Genomic DNA, 17497 nt, shown 5'->3' on the forward strand with positions numbered 1-17497 from the left:
CTCAGGGATCCGAAACAGTGCGCATTTCCCTGTGCCTCTCGATGTCACAAACAAAACCTGCTTTTATATTCCAATCTGCTCTTCCATTTGTATGAGTCTTTAAATCTCACGCTTATGCCCATAGACCCAATGTGTCATTTACCCCAGACTGTGTGGACCCTTTCTCTCTTCCCTGTTCTGTCCGCTTCTCCGACTGCTCCTTCTTCTCCCTTCTTCCCAGTCTTGTCTTTGTCAACATCACTTAGACACAAATCATTCAGGTCAGGAAAGCATCCAAGAAAGGCTTGGGAACAGATGTCGGTGTGTCCGACTACAGTACCCCCACCGGGGAAGTGGGTGTCCTTCCTACTCAATGAACCCAAAGCCTCTGCCCTGCGGGACTGGCCGCTTGAGTCCCCAAGTGTGTGTTTACTGTGTAGACATGTCGGGATGGCCACAGGCGAGTGGTTCCTGTGATCGGAAGAACTCGCACACGATCGGCACATGAAGTACACATTTCAGAGTGAGGAATGGGAAGCTGTGAAGGAGACTGACATTGACAGGGACGTTTCTTTGTTGTTCAGGTTTTCTATCAGCATGTCCGTAGCTGTCCGAGTTCTAGTAGGTGTTCTTCTTCTCATGCTTCCCCTCGTACAATGAGTCATTCACTCAATTCTAGTTAAGACCTTCAGTGCTCCCGCTAACCCGGCTTCAGGCTGGAATTATTTCAGCACAAATCAGGGATTCTGTCGGGAAATTTTCAGGGTTTTATGTGATTCCGTGGGGACGGCCCACCTTTCTGGAGTTGTCTCCTGAAAATACACACTGGAATACCAAATAGGCTTAGGGAATTCGTATCTGAAGTCCTAGCTGGCAAGAGTGATTCTGGGACCAGCAGGCCCTCCTGGAGGGGACTGACGCGGGAGACCGTTGCTGGAGACATCCTAAAGAGAAGCTACTGCTTCTGATCCTGTGTTGGGTCCCACCCTCCTCGCAGGGACCCTGAGGAGTAAAAATTCTGTCCTGATCTAATGCTCTCCCCCATATAGAACTCATTAGAATATTCCTTGTCAAAATTCATAGTAGCATGTTAATAAAATGTAATGTTTTCCCATATGGCATAGTCTGGCACTTGCTGTGCTATAAATTTTCTTTAGATAACTTTAATTATGTGCATCTGTAAAGAGATAATTAGCATGATCATTTCTAAAATAATTTGTATTTGATTCTGAATGCAAGTTTTTTGTTCCATTTTTGATATTGCGATGCTGAATCTCTTGAGCTCTATAGGAAACAAAATAATGAACCTACTTCCTCAAAGCTCCTCTCAGAGAAAGTGAATGGTTTGCATACCTTGGTCTACTTAATTTCATTCTTTTCAGGTCTTTATGACCTAGTGATTAAAATGTAAATTTCTCGTATGACTTCCTATTCCCTTTCATTCATTATTTAATTAATAATATTTCTTAAGGTGGTCAGGGAGCCCATGGTAAGCAAGAGATACAGACAGTCTCTGCCTTTACCATGTTTTCAGACACCTGATCATTAAAAATAACACATTTACATGTGTCCACCATGGTAGAGCGTTTTGGAAGAGAAGTGCAAGGAGCTTGCTAAGGTGTGTGTCACTGGGGATCTGGGATGTCACCGGGGATCTGGGATAGGGTGCAGGGGTCATGGAAGCCTTCCCCAAAGTAGTAGCATTTTCTGTGACCTGAAGGATGCACGGGGTCTGGCCTGCTGGGGGCACATGTCCTGGTTGGAAGGACAGGGCTTGCAAAGGTTCTTGTTCCCAACGAGCTGCTGGGCGCAAAGATGTGAAGCAAAGACACTGTGGCCGGGCGTGCATTCTGGCACTGGGCATGGGGAAGGGCTGGGCATCCGTGGAGACAGACACGTGGATGGCCGATGTTGCTTGAAAATTCAGTTCAGTGTGACGTTGGTGGAATCAGAGAGGATTTTCTGACCGAGGGCGGGGGGTGGGTGGCCATTTATTTAAGGAGGGCGACCCGTAACATTCGAAAGAAGTCCTACTTATTATCAACAAATACACAAAGCTTGCTTTCTTTCCCCTCTTGAGACTTTGATGTGGATTTTGTTTTTTAGAGTAGTTTCAGGTTCCCATCAAAACTGAGTAGAAGGTACACTGTTCTAGAGACACCCTGTCGCCACACATGCACAACCCCCCGGGATGAACGTCCCTCACTCATGGTCCGTGGGCTGTGTCTGTGAACCTTCCGTGACACACCGTTTTCCCCCGAGGCCACAGTTCACGTTAGGGTTCCCTCCTGGTGCTGTACATGAGAAATGGATAAGGACATGGAGCCACCGTTATGCTATCAGAGTGTTTTCACTGCCCTAACAATCCCTTCTGTCCCACCGTTTATGCCCCGCCCTCCTCTGCCCTGCCTGCCAACGATCTTTCCCCCATCTCCTTAGTTTTGCCTTTTTGGGAAGTTTGCATATTTGGAATCCTACAGCACGGAGTCTTCCCAGATGAGTTTCTTTCACTTAGTGATGTACATAGAAGCGTCCCGAGAAATACTGTGAACGAAATCTATAGTCGAAATGATCACTTGCAAAGATTCATTAAAAAAAAAAAAATTCCGAGCGACAGAAATGCCTCCTCATAATGTCCTTCTCCTCCACTATCTTTAAGCTGCTGTGGAATACAGGGGAAAATTCCAAGTATATCGACAGTAGACAAGCACATCCTGTTAATAACAAATGAATTTAAGTATATTATTGCATGGTTCCAAAGTACTAGGAAAATATTCTGGATGAAAATGAATTCCTAAATTTTAATCCATACCTTCATTTTCCTTTTTTGATTTTTTATTTAAGTTTTGTTTATTTAAGTAATGGGGCTTGAACTCACCACCCTGAGAGTCATAGGGTCTTTGACCGAGCCATGCAAGTGCCCATCCATGCCTTCGTTTAAAAAAAACCTTACATTTATTTTTACTTTTTATTTCTAAAAAGATTTTATTTTTTTCTAAGGTTGTTTTTTTTTTTTTTTTTAATTTATTTGACAGAGATCACTAGTAGGCAGAGAGGCAGGCAGAGAGTGAGGGGGGGAAGCAGGCTCCCTGCCGAACAGAGAGCCTTGATGTGGGGCTCGATCCCAAGGCCTGGGGATCATGACCTGAGCTGAAGGCAGAGGCTTTACTGACTGAGCCACCCAGGTGCCCCCCAAAACGTATGTTTAATATGAGATCAGAATTGTCAACTGACAGTCAAAGCTGATGATTTGTAGCTTCACAGGGTTGAATGGTAAACATTGGGTCTATGTGGGTTTTCTGGGAGAGTTTCAGTTTCAAATGTTCTGTCCTGCAGTTGGTCCACAGTTTAGTATTGTGTTTGCAGAACAGCCACTTAGCCCTGGTTACACACCTACACCTGCTTATGTTAAGGAAAATGTGTGATCTGTTCTCTCTTCTCTTTTTGCAAAGCTTCTATCTAGATAGCTAGTTCTCATTGATCTCTATCCTTTCCTTGTGGGTTGTGTTGGAGTAAATGAAGTGTTTCCTTTACTCGAAGCTTTTGGAGAATTATTTTTCTTTAAGGAAGAAGGAAATCAAAAAGCTGGAAATGGAGAGACTTTGAACATGTTATTGAAATAATGTCCGGGTGCAGCTGATTGAAGTTACCTAAACTCTTTGAAAGGTGGACTGACTAGCGCTCATGTTTGATCTAGTTAAACCAGTAAAATACAGGATGTAATCTGTACCCCAGCCCCCCTGTCTGATCCTACCTGGAGGTACAATAATGATTCCACAGGCAATCGTCCTGTGACTCTTTGTCTTTGCTGGCTTGAAGCCAGAAGGAGGCTTGATTGCAAATACTGTATTTTGTTTGTGTTCTCCAGTGGCTTCACGGGCGAAGGCTATTGTAATCTGACTAAGAACTTCCCCCGGGGGCGGGATGTTGAAATGTACTGAATTCTTGTATTTTTCCATGGCTCTTCTGCTCCCAGAGCATGACAGGTGAGCAGTGGAGCTGGACGGTTCGGTGTGTGTGCACCTGGCGTTAATCGGGGGGTTTACCAGCATCCCTGATGCCATTAGGCAGGGTTCTTAGAAGTTTTTTGTGGAGATAAATAGAATGGCGGATGCTGATTGATAGAAGGCAAAAGCAAAGACCAGCTGCAAAACCTTGCCGTGGGGCGATTGTTTTCAGAAAAACAGGAAACCTAAAATTCAAAGAGGAAACGCAGACGGACATATCTATGGACGTGTGTGTGTGTGTGTGTGTAGAAATTTCTGCACAGAGAGAAAACACGAATAAATCCAAAAGGCGAATGACCAGGAAAATGTTTACAACACCTGTTACACACAAATGACTGTGTGAACTCTAGTTGGCACCCATCGCGGCTAGAGTCGATAAGGTTAAGGAATCCAGAATAGAGATGGTAAAATGCAGACAGTTCACGCTAAAGGAAATACACGTGCCTGAAGGAAATGAAACCGAAAATAATACCGTTGCCCGCTCATATTGGCAAACGTGGCAAGATTGTTACCATCCAGGAGAAAAACGTGGTGGGTTCCCTTTCCTGAGCCTCAGTAAGAAGATTGGACTCCATTATACATAGGGACCGGGGGGTTTTGAGTACAGGGTTACCCCCCCACTCCTGAAAACAGTCATATCGGCAAAGTAATGTGAGTCGTAATGGACGTTTTTCGGACCTTCAACTCCGTTGCAGACATTTTGCTAAATACTTTACGAGGATTATGCGTTTAATCCCCCCAGGCGTTCTGGGACGTGCTGTCGTCGCTAAGAACAACAACGGAAAACCCGATTACCACCGTAATAATCTTCCTGGCTTGCTTTGCTGTGGCCCCCGATATTTCTCTATAATGACAGCGTCTCATTTTATGATTAGTGGGAAATTTTGCTTAAAATGAAAATGTTCTGGTTGAGGAAAAGCCCTGATGTTAATTCCTCTCCAAATGCATGCAGCTTGGCCAAGAGGCTATAGCTGTTGGTTTAATGGGTCTCAGAGCGCTGGGTTTGCGCATGGCGGGGCAGTAGAGGGGGCCTTTGCTGGGGCGCTGAAGGTCCGCCATCCTCCATTCTTGGTGTTTTCTTGTTGATCTTTGACCATTTTACCTACAGTCAAAGGAAGCAAGAAGGAGCTAAATCAAGGTCTGCCAGATACGTGACTCTTCCTAGCTTCTATTTTTTTTTATCCTCTGAGATTTAATACATAACACATTTTATTTCTAGCAATCAGTCCAAATCGACTGTAATCTGCTTTCTGTCTGTGCATGCGCCCTCCTCTCCTGGTCTCTGTTCCAGCCCATCAGTCTGATCTGCTGCTTCCTGAACCCATGACACTTATGACCATATAAGCAACCTTACCCCCTCCCAAGATTCTGACTCAGCAGATTCCTGCAAAACCCACCGTCGGACTCACCCCTTGTTTCTTGGAACCGTTACTCACGGTGGCGTCCGTGCTGTGCTTAGCCCTTTGCTTCATGACTCTGGCTCCTTCACTTGGCTTCTGGGAGTCCCCGTTTCTCAGCTGTGAAATGGGTCGACGAACTTGGTGTCACGGCGTGGGGTGTGCGAGCGGGCTGAGTGTGGGAGCGCCAAGCACAGGCCCGCCATGAAGATGTGGGCAGTAGTGCAACCACAGTCCCGACGGATAATAATCCTGGCAAAGGCGTACCCCCACCCCCCTTTAGTAATACTTTATCGGTCCTTGCTCAGGGCCAGCAGCAACTGCCGTGTCCACTCAGCAGCCCCCGGGTGCCTCCCACGGCTGGTGACGGAAGCCACCTCTGTGAGAGCCAGGAGCTGGGCTGCTGTCCTGGGAGGCATTCCAGGACAGAGGGGAAAGGTGCTTCTGTCGTGGAGGCGACTTAAGTAAAAGACGTCTATCCCAAGCCCAGAGACCAGGAGTGGGGGGGTGCATGTCTCCAGAGCAGCGTGGCAAGGACAGAGGCCGTTAGGGCACCGTGGCGTCCTCCAGAGGCCTGTCCATCTGTCCAGGGCAGGGAGGATGGGGAGGGAACAGGGCAGAAGCTGGGCCATGTGTAGGTTCCCTGCACAAGGAGCAGGACCTTCTGACCACGGTCCTTAGACCGTGACCCCGATAAAGACACTGTATTGGTTCAGACACTAGCCTTGACCCCGTCTCCAACATCCAGGTTCACTCATTTCAGCCCGGAGTCCCTTGGGAAGGGACCTCACCGCTGTCCATCACTGGGCGCTGAGCATGGGGCACTCGGACTGGGGTCCAGGGCACCCCGATGGGTGTGGTCCTGGGAAGTCCCCACAGGAGCCGCCCCATGCAGCTCGGGGAGGAAGGGCCATCCCCGGCAGGACAGTGAGGCGGGCTTCTCATAGGAGGCTCACCGAAGGCGCCTTGGAGGCTGCTCTCCGCTTTTCTGTGATGCGCCTCTCGGCGTCTGACCTCTGCCTTTTGCCGTGGTCGCCCTGTGCCTGGGCGACCACGCTGCAGCCTGTCTGATCCTCCTGTGAACTCTGAGTGTGTCACCGTGTCAGGGGCTCCCCTGATGCATGTTCACCTACGCGCAGTGCTTTCTCGCACCGTTTCTACGAACCCTTCCTTCCCGGGAATTAAAGCACGGCCACCATTTGTCTTGCCTTGGCCTCTACCCAGTCTAAGTATTTTTCTGATAAAGACGTGTCAAAAATCACACTTTCCCTCCTCCCCAACTGTTCCTGTCCTTGCCCAGCTCCGGTCCGGCCAGTCCGGCCAGTGAACCTTGAGAAACAGCGAGAGATGTGGGCGCACTGAGGGCGTGCAGAGGTCGGCAGGGGGTCGGGTAGGTTGATACCAGATTAGCTGACGTTGTGGGTCTGCCTTACGATTCTGGGGCTGCGGGGCTGCAAAGGAGAGTTACGGCCTCATGGTAGATGTCACGGTTCAAGCTTTGACACGGGGCTGTGGCCTTCCAGCCCGGCCACCTCAGTCCAGCGGAGGAAACTTTCTGACTCTATGCAGTTGAGGTTGTTTCAGCGGGAATCCTGTATTAGGACGGCGTGTTATTGGAAGTGGGGTATGTTTAGGTAGATTCTTGGGAGCAGAAGAGAAGAATAGGATCTTTCCATACAACGCAGTCGCACAAAACGGTAGGAAGTGTGGGTTCTTGCGGAAGTATTGGCAGAGAAAATACTCTACCGTTTAACCAGCTGAGAACCATGGTGCCGCGTGGCAGAATGTAGACACAAAAGGCCACCTGTTCTACAGTCCCATTTGCATGAAATTTCCAGAATCGGTCAACTCTACAGAGAAGGAGAGTAGGTCGGTGGTTGCCAGGGCCTCGAGGGAGGGAGTTGGGAGCGTGACTGCTCATGGGTCCAAGTTTCATTCTGGGGTTGGTGACAGTGTTCCATGATTAGATGGTGGTGACAGTTGCACAGCCTTGTGAGTGCACTTCTCGGTCTTCAGAATGGACTTCTTCCTACAAACCGTTGGTGTGTACACTTCGGATGACATACGCTTTGCGTGTATGAATTATATCTCCATGAACTTGCTGTAAAAATATTTTTTAAAAAGATATATTGGTTCAGTTTTCTTTTCTGTGAATGAGGAACAAATGTAACACTACTGTTCTCTGGGTAGAAGATGGTGTTCTCAAAATGCAAAAAGTTTAGAGATTCAGACAGAGGAACAGGCCAGGATATGTCCTACCCAATCCTGACCTTCAAGGAAACAGGGGCCACGGTATCTAAATTATGGGTTGGTTGCTGTTACTATCTCTACCAACCACTGCAGCCTCACACATTGTGACATAATGTATCCCAGCCAAAGGAGAAATCATGACCAAGACGTTAGTCATGGGGGATGAGAGGTTTCCCAGCAGAAATGTGGATGGTAGATGCAGTAAACCATAGTTCTGATATTTCTCCAACGCTGACTGCGTTATCAAGCCATGCTACGTGGTGTAGGTGTATTATTTCCTTATGTCGGCAACATCACGCATGAGATAGTGTTCCCTTTTACAGCGGATAAACTTCAGGTACAGGGATAGCATGTCCGTTGTCCACACTCACACATCCACCCGGTGCCTTGTCAGTAACAGCAGGCTCCCAGGCTCAAACTCTGTGACTGTGAAAGGCTTGAGATGAAAACCCCTGTCTTGTAAGTTTACCCAAACTGCTTACTACTGGACAGATGCGTAGTGTTCATTTCCCCACGGGTCTGCATTTCACGGCTCAGCACGCCAGGAGAGGTGGCTCGGACCCTCTTCCTCTCAGGCAACTTGAAATCTTTTTTGTTTTATACGTCTGTGTTTCTATCATGAGGTCAAGGATGAAATTGGAACTTACGTTAGAAACACATTTTCTGTTTTGGGAAGAGAGAACATCAGGATGGCGAAATTGCTCTTCTGTTCAGGATGATATGGAAAAACGATATTCACAGTGTACAGTTATCGGTTAGAAAACTATTTAATGAGACAACATTTCTTTCTCTCTTTGCAGAACAATGGTTCCCTGGTTTGGTGCCAGAATCACAAGCAATGTTCTAAGGTATGTTCCCTACAACTGCGTCAATATTTCTAAAAACCTGTCATTTTGAGATAATTCTAGAGTCACACAAGGTTGCAAAGACTGCAGAGAAATTACACATATTCCTTAAGCAGTTTCCACCGAAAGTTCCACTTCATATATTTGTAGGACAACGTCAAAAGCGGAACGTTGACATCGGTGCAACATACGTGTATCCTCACACGCCAGTCCCTGACTTGTAGGTTCCATTAGCCACCACTGCAATCAAGACACACATACCAGTTTTTCTACACGTTACCTTATTTCTCTCCCTATAATTTTTTTTTTTTAATCCAAAACATTTTAAGGAGAAAACGTCTTCTGGTTGCACTAGAAGCTTCGCTGCATTCTACATACACTTAAGCTATGTTGTAGGTAGTGTTGTTAGCAGGAATTTGCGATACTGTGATTTGTGGGATACATACGTTGGTCATTCGGATGACCAGAATATCTTCTTCGTGTATTTGATCTTCCTCCACCGTTCTCAGCTCACAGCTCCCCAAACCCTTGGGACTTGCTGAGCAATAAGAACACTGGGACCGTCTTCTGGGCTACTTGGTCTCTCGTCCTCGGTTTCTAAAATCCCTCCGGAGCCCCAGAGGTAAACAAGTGTCTTGTTATTCCTAACAAGCCCCTCTCCACTGCCAAGGGGTGTGTGTGAACGAGGTGACTTTTGGAACACGGCTAAGGAAGGGGGCTGTTGCTACGCAAACCAACCCTGAACAGAGGGCTGGGACTTTCAGGCCCAGTCCCTGATTTCCAGTGAGGGGAGAGAGCGGGAGGTTGATTCAATCACCAGCAGCCAATGATTTACTCAATCATGCGTAGATAACGAAGCCTCCTTTTAACGCGAACAAAAAGGGAGAGGGTTCGGAGAGCTCCCACGTGTGACACGTGTGCAGATGCAGACCTGGGGACAGGTGGTGTCCTTGGAAGCTCCCGCCATTTCCTCGTGCCTGGCCCTGTGCATCTCTCCCACCTGTCTTCTCCTGAGCTAATATCCTCTCATAATAAACCCATCGAAAGTGAGCGGCTCAGTCAAGTTTTTGGTTGCGTGTTCTGCTGAGCTGCCCTAGTGGATGAATGGAAACCAGCGAGGGGGTCAGTGGGACCCTGCCATCTGCAGAAGGTCAGGCAGAAGCGCAGGTGACATCTGGGGTTTGTGATGGGCACTGAGGTGGGTGTGTGTGGGGGGGGTCATGGCAGAGGGGTGGGGAGCAGCCTGTGCGATCGAGCCCTTAAACCTTGGACAGACACTGTCACCGGGTACATAGTGGCAGAAGTGACTTGACGTGTAGGACACTCAGCCGACGCTGGAGGGCTGGTGGGCGTTCGTAGAAGCTGCACCCGCCCACCCACACACAAGTTGGAATTGGGTGCAGAACTTCTAGAATTGCTGCTTAAATAATCTGACTCTTTAAAAGGCCTCTTTTCCGTTTCTGAGTCACCCTCGCCGTGCACACACACTCGACAGTTGTCATTGTATTGATTCGTGCGGTGAATAGCATATGTTTTACCTCAGTCCCCAAACATGGCAATTTTGAAAAAAATACGCATGTACATCGGTGTATGTTTGTAGTATGTACTGTATGAATACAGTTTACCGCTGGCTTAAGATGTTGGCAACTCGGGGCGCCTGGGTGGCTCAGTGGGTTAAAGCCTCTGCCTTCGGCTCAGGTCATGATCCCAGGGTCCTGGGATCGAGCCCCGCATCAGGCTCTCTGCTCAGCGGGGAGCCTGCTTCCCTCTCTCTCTGTCTGCCTCTCTGCCTACTTGTGATCTCTGTCTGTCAAATAAATTAAAAAATTAAAAAAAAAAAAAAGATGTTGGCAACTCTGGGATCCTGATAGTGTTTGATGAGCTTTATTTCATCCACATTCCTATTAGACTTAAACAGTCCTTTATTTTATAACTAAAATGTTATTTGGGCAACACAGATAACTTGTTTATGAAGAACACTATTATTTTGAAGGGTCTTCCAAACCCGTTCTCTCCCAGTCAGTGACTGTAGACTGCTATCCCTACACCAAGAACTTCATTACAGAGATCCATCCCAACGTCCGTGCACACAGGACGACGTCTAATGCACACGGATTTTATTAAAAATAGAATTCGTAGGTGAAATATGGAATAGTGTGATGGAAGTAAGCTTCGCTTAGCTCTGACTTGCTCAGTCTTGGGCAGAAATGAAATGCCTGGTTTACGGTTTACTTTTTTATGTAATAACTTCAACATTTGCTCTGGCGAGAGGTTTCCTAGGCTCTATGACATTGTTCTTCCGCTGGCGTGTTGGGTAAATCGTTTATGTCATCATCGCAGGAAGGTGTATGTACACATACAGAGAGAAAAGGACACGAGGCTGATGAGATTCCCCAAGTAGCGTTTCTGCCCCGTTTTATATTAGTTGAGTGTTTCATGAATTACCAGTATTATCTCTCATTTAAGCGACGCCCTTTCTCCTTACTCCATTAAGAAATTCTTTTTTTACCCCTCTAAAAGAAATTCAAATGGAAAAGTTTCTTGTGAACTGTGTTTTTAAGTATCCTAATTAAAGACACACACACACACACACACACACACACACACACACACCGCCCATCCGAACGATGCGTTGTTAAACCGTATCTTCTCGTGAATGAGCAAGGCTGACACGAGAGACTGCATTTCACAAGAAAAGAAATCAATTCCCTTTGCCTAAAAGCAAGGAACGCATTAATAAGTTACAGCTGACCCCACGAGAAACTTTGGAATACAGTGCAAAGTGGACATCAGTCTAAGCGTTGGCTTCAGTCTGAATCTTTGGGAATGAATCTTAGGCGCTAATCCAAGTTATTGCCTCTGGATATTATCACCACTGGCTACGTTCGCAGCTAATTACCATTTCCGTTTCTTTTCAGATCTGTGGAACCCATAGAGTCTTTTTGCTCTTTGTCTTTAGGGTAATGAGGAGAAGCGTGAGCGCTAGGGTCTCCATTTTACAGGTGGGGACACTCGGGCACATGCCTATTCGATAACAGTCCTGGAGTCACTCAGCAGAGGGGTGGAGGGGTGCCAGAGGTCGGAACGCTGCCTTCTCCGTTGTGCTGCCCAGAGATCAACAACTTGAAAACCCGTTATGAATAAATATTGGGACAGCCAAGTAACAGATAAAACCTGGGAGTAATAATGATGTAACTTTCTGAATATGTTTTGAAAGATAAGGATTGCGGAATGTTTTGTAGAAGCCACGCACGCTCATCATTTGTGGCTGCCATCGACAAACAGGATCCCTTCCTCCCGTCCTCCAGCACCTCCCCCACACCCGCCCCTTGTCCAGCGGGCCATCGTCTGCCTGGGCCGTACACGAGCATCGTGTGGAGTCTCCCAGCTGCGGCTTTTGCCCCAAACCATGCAGTCTGCGCAGGGCTCCTGGAAAGACCATCTAGACGTAAAAGCTGAATCGTGCTGTCTGCCCTACATCTGTCGCTCTCTCTCCATCTTGCTCAGACCCAAACGCTGGCCCCGTGTCTCCCCCTCTTTCTCTCTCTCTCTTGATTTCCTCCTCCTTTTAGCCCTTGGAGGCTGCTCTTCTGTCCACCCAGAACTGGGTGTCTGTCCCCCCTGCCCTCATTCCCATCCCAGCACACGTGCACCTTCTCAGCCTCGCTTTCCCCAACCAACCCCTCCCCTTCATTACACGCTTCGTTTACACCCTGACGTGCCGTTATAGAGGTCTTGTTTTCTCTCTCACACTCTGTCTCCTTGACCAGAAAGTAAACTCTTGGCAGAAGCCGATTCTGTCTTCTTTGTTGACCGTGGGGTTCCCCACTGTCCTAGCGTACGATGCTGGGGGGCACCTACCAGCTGCTCAACAGAGATTTCTGATGAAGACTTGTGTATTACATTCTTCCTCCCCAAAGTACATCTTTAGTGCTTTACCTTTACAAGAAAGTAACAATACAGTCCATTTTCTATCCATGTAACTTAGCAAGATTATTTGTTATTCACAGAATCTACAACTTTGAGCTCTCTGTAAGAAGTCAGCACTGCCAACTCAAGGGTCTTCAGCACCAATCGCCTTGTAGAGGTCCATGTGGCGTAGTGACTGATTGTCCTGTGTAGGTTTACGTGGTGGTTCTCAACCTGGGGTGATTTTGCTCCCAAGAGCCCAAGTAGCAACGGCTGGGGACGGTTTTGGTTGTCTCAGGTGGTGGTGGAAGCCACAAGCAGCAGGTGGGTGGAGGTCGGGGATGCTGACGGCAACCGGCAGTGCCCAGGACAGCCCTGCACAGCAAGAGTCATCTGGTCTACGTGTCCGTAGTGCTGAGGTGGAGAACCCTGGTCCATGCATTTTGGCGGATATAAAAGAAATGAAGAACCCAGCTCTAGTCTCCCCAGTTTTACTTTCTGATGTGATAGAAAAATAAGTGTGTCATTTATTGGGCATGTGGTATGCGTGGAGTGCCTTCAGGGGCTTGGTACATGTAGGGATTCTCATTCTCCCCGTATACTCTCTAATGTCTGGTGGGTGGCTCTGCCTTCTCACCCAGTTTCTGTTCAAACTAAAACCTGCCTCCTCACCATCTAGAATCAGGCATCTACGTTTCCCAAATCTTCTTTGCTGTGCAATGTGGCCATCTATCTTATGTCTAGCCCACGGAATGCAGTTGGGAAAATTGTGAAGGACTTTTGAGATGCCTCTGTAAAAAGGTACTGATTTAGCTAGAAAACATCCTTGTTGGATCTCTCTTCCCCTTTTCTGTCCTCTGCTGTCGAGGATGCAGACAAACGTCAGGGACTCCAGCAGCTGTCTTGCTCGAAGACTTCGCCTTAACGACGGAGGCAAGTGTGAGAATAACCAGTAAGAAAGATAGAAGGTGTCTGGGTCTTTCATTGCATGGAGCCCCCATTTTGAGTCTTGGACCTCTCAAATTATGTGTACACGGAAGACAGAGAACTTTCTATGTTAGGTAAAGTAGCTTTTTTTTTTAAACTTTGTTTTTGTTGTTGTGTGAAGATGAACCTAATCTTGACTTTCTAATTGGCGTGACCATCTCTGTTTCACAGATGCTTAGGGAGGGTTTCATGACCTTTGTGCAATGTCACTTGGCTACTGAGTACCAGGACGTAGCAGAGATGGAATTTGAACGAGATCTGACAGAATCCAAAGCCTGTGGTTTTCCCATCAGACACCCTACGCATTTGAAGTATCATAGAACCACAAGAATATTCTGACAGGTCTTCTGCTCAGTGTAGCCGTTGATTCTGCTGGTGCTCTGGGCTCTTCCGGAACCATCTTAGGGCTGCTGTGAAATGTACAACTTCCGGGAAACACCGGGGCCCAACTCTAGGGAAGGAATCATGTCTTCTCCTTGCTTTTCCATCTCCATCGTCCAGTGCGGGGGTGGCAAGATACTGTCTCAAGGTGACCCCCTCTCCTGGTTCCGCTTCATTCAGGGATTACAGCAAGTGCTTGCAGAAATGGGTGCCTTAGAAATTCCTCCATGAGGGTCACTGCTCTCTTTGAGATGAACTCAGAGCCCAGGGGAACGTGGTTTGCTGCCTTGCACTGCTAAATAAGGTGCAGAGTTGCCATCTGAGCTCAGGGTCAGTCTAAGATGATTTGGGCTGGACTTTCTGAATATCACCAAATCGACCCCAAATTAGTTATCTTTTAGAATGACTTTTAGAACTTCACTTTCAGTAGTAACTAAATCGTACGATCATCTGGGAGGCAAACCAGAAGAGACTCTTCATATTAGGGAACAAACCGAGGGTCACTGGAGGGAAAGGCGTGGGGGGATGGGGTAAGTGGGGGATGAGCATTAAGGGGGCCCGTGATGTGATAGGCACTGAGTGTTACATGCAGCTGACGAATCACTAAATTCTACCCCAGCCACTAATAATATACTATATGTTAGCTAACTTGAATTTAAATAAAAATCTAAAAAAAAAAAAAAGACCATCTGTTTCTAATTAAGACGGTAAACATATGCCTTTGGCATAAAAGAAAGAGGCATTTTTGTATTCTATCTAAATAGTCTTTGTAATCATTTTTTTTTTGTCACCAATTTTTATCTTAATGTTTTCATCCAAGCAATCCTAAATACTTTTGGGGATGAAATATGACTGCAGTGCTGTAAAAACCTAATAAAATATCCAAATACAAAGCTCAGTTTTGGGCATGTAATTTTTTAAGAACTTCTTTTAATTAATCTGTCTCTTAAATAACACATTTTTCAATACCAAATACAATTTGATGATTTTTTTTTCCCCATACACCACAATGGATGGCCATTCAGGCCTCTCATTTATGTTTTTATTTTAACATTTTCTTGAAATAAATTTCATTTACTTGAGCTAAGAGAGTTTGATTATTTCAGTTTCAACAAATGCTCATTGACCGTGTCCTCCTGTGTCCTGGGCCCATGTGATTAAGTAATACAATAGCCTGTTTGGTCTTTGCTCTTACTTTGTACCTGTCTGGTTTGCTGAGCAAATCCCCTTTTTAACAATCTACATTCTTTGTAAAAAATTGGCCCAGCATCCCTTAAGAGTCCCCAGGATGGTGTGGACTGGCCCATAGGGCACCTTCTCCTTATCTCACCAGCTGGCGTATTTGTGTCTTTTTAGGATCCGTCTGTCCTTTGCTCTCTGCTGATTCCGTTTCATTCTTCCCCAATGCCAGCTCTCCCTCCTGTCTACAACTCAGAGTTTCCTCTAAACTCATCCATTACTTAGTTGTTATGCAAGTGAGTGGGTTTCTGCCCTCTTCTTGGGAGTGTTTCATAGCCCACGACTCAGGACTCACCTGGGTGCAAATATTAGGCGACAAAGGACAGAACTGTTGGGGTGTTGGAGTGTTAGGACTTGACTTCTAGGTGTTAGGACTGTTAGGAGTTAGCTGGGTGACAGGGGCGGGAGGGGGGAAGGTGAGGGATGCACACTGGGATCCCTCTTACAGGAAAGACAGAAAAATTCCGAAGCTACGAGGACTTTAGGAATTCTTTCATAGTGCCCTTGGGAATCTGATCTCAAGGCAGAGATCTATCTTGACAAAGGCAGCTGCCACTCCAGTGGAGGGCCTTATTCTCAGAACCTCCATTCCATTCGGTGTAATTCCTCTGAAGCCAGTTTAGGGATAATTTTGGAGCATTTGCTGGGAGACTGGAAATGGGAGTACGATACCCTGGTGTTTTGTCTCAGTGGAGAAGTCCAGATCGTTTTTATGAACCATTCTGTGATGTCGAGAATATCTCTTTTTCTTTCATTTTAAAGATTTTATTTATTTATTTGAGAGAGCAAGAAGGCCAGCACGAGTGGGAGTGGTACAGCAGGAGAGGGAGAGGCAGGCTCCCTGCTCAGCGGAGAGCCCCGTGCGGGGCTCGATCCCAGGATCCTGAGATCATGACCTGAGCCGAAGGCAGAGGCTTCACCGACTGAGACACCTGGGTATCCTGAGAATATCTTTTTTCCTTAATAGCTTCTTTTTTCAAAAATGTGACCTTCTGTTTTTTTTTTTGGAAAGATCTTATTTATTCAACAGAGACAGAGCTAGAGAGCACAAGCCTGGGGAGAAGCAAAGGGAGAGGCAGGCTTTCCGCTGAGCAGGGAGCCCCATGTGAGGCTCCATCCCAGGACCCTGGGATCATGCCCTGAGCCGAAGGCAGACACGTCACCGACTGACCCCCCCTAGGTGTCCCTCAGTGAGACATTTTTTTAAGCACTGTACTATGATACTGTGATTTGTAATTCATGCATATTTGGTCTTCATCCCCATTTCTGGCACAGAGCTCCTAAAACCCTTGAAATTCCCTAAGTGGAGAGAACAGTAAGTTGTCCTTTGTTCCATGAATGAGGTGACATTTGGAAAGCATCCGAGAACGGAGCATGGTTCTCAGTGCCGCCAACCACGAGGTTAGAGTGTTGGGACTCCCCGTTCCACCCAGGACCTCCAGGGAGGGGAGAAGAGTGGGAGTTCAGTCTTCCATGGCCAGAGATTTCACCCATCGTGCCTAGGGCCTAATGAAGCCCCTGTAGAAACTCAAAAGGAGGGTTTAGGAAGCCTTCCAGGTTGGTGGACACATCGGGATGCTGGGGTGCGGACACAGAGAGGACATGGAAGCCCCATGTTCCCTGCACATCTCCTCCATCTGGCTGTTCCTGACTTACATTCCGGTGATCTAGGAAGTACCGTGTTTCTCTGAGTTCCGTGAGCCAGTCTAGGAAATTCCTTGAACTCAAGCAGGGGGTGGTGGGAATCTCCCGAGTTACAGCCGGTGATCAGAAGCACAGAGGACGGTCTGAGTGGGTGGGAGGAACACAGCCTCCCAGGACGGAGCCCTCCACTGTGGGATCCGGTACCGTCTGAGGGTGGATGGTGTCAGAATGGAGCAGGAGGGCTTGTTGGCGTAGAGAAGCTCATTCTCGACACACACACGTTGTAGTTACTGTCTCATACCTTATGCCGGGGGTCAGCGCTAAAGGCCAGATGGTAAATATTTTCATCTTTCGCAGATTGTAAGATTGCTCTGGCAACCATCCACTCTGCCGTTGTAGCACGAGATCAGTGACTGATAATACATCAATGGATGAATCTGGCTGTGTTCCAATAAAACTTTATTTATGGGCACTGAAACTTGAATTTCGTGTCATTTTCACATGTCATGAAATTTCAATTTTTCCCCCCAAGTTAGCATTTACGAATGCAAAAACAATTCTTAGCTCACCAGCTGTATTTGGGCATTTGCGATAGCTCACTCGTCCTTTCTCCGCCGCTGCATTCACGTACGCAAAGCCAAACTTACACAAAACAATAAAATGCTTTCTTCTCCCCACACAAAGACATATCTGGATGTATTCAAACTCAAACAAAAATGGACAGTTTCTCCCATCACTTATGGATTATTGTTGGTTGGTGTGTGAGGAATTTTGAATGAATGCATGATAAACAATAGACAACGTCGAAGAAATCACAGCTTTTGAAAATTCAGTGTTGAAATGGGATTATTAGAGCCGG

The 17497-nt window shown here is 47.0% G+C and overlaps 1 protein-coding gene across 1 annotated transcript in view; it reads left to right on the plus strand.

The window, feature by feature from the left end:
• The window catches only part of ANOS1 (anosmin 1), a 174307-nt gene that overhangs the window by 25716 nt on the left and 131094 nt on the right, over positions 1-17497 (plus strand). Inside the window, exon 2 of the mRNA XM_047714920.1 lies at positions 8434-8481. Coding sequence (XP_047570876.1) covers positions 8434-8481 — 48 coding nt within the window. The remainder of the gene's footprint in view (positions 1-8433; positions 8482-17497) is intronic.

Source organism: Lutra lutra, chromosome X (genome assembly GCF_902655055.1).
Source record: "Lutra lutra chromosome X, mLutLut1.2, whole genome shotgun sequence".
Classification (NCBI taxonomy): domain Eukaryota; kingdom Metazoa; phylum Chordata; class Mammalia; order Carnivora; family Mustelidae; genus Lutra; species Lutra lutra.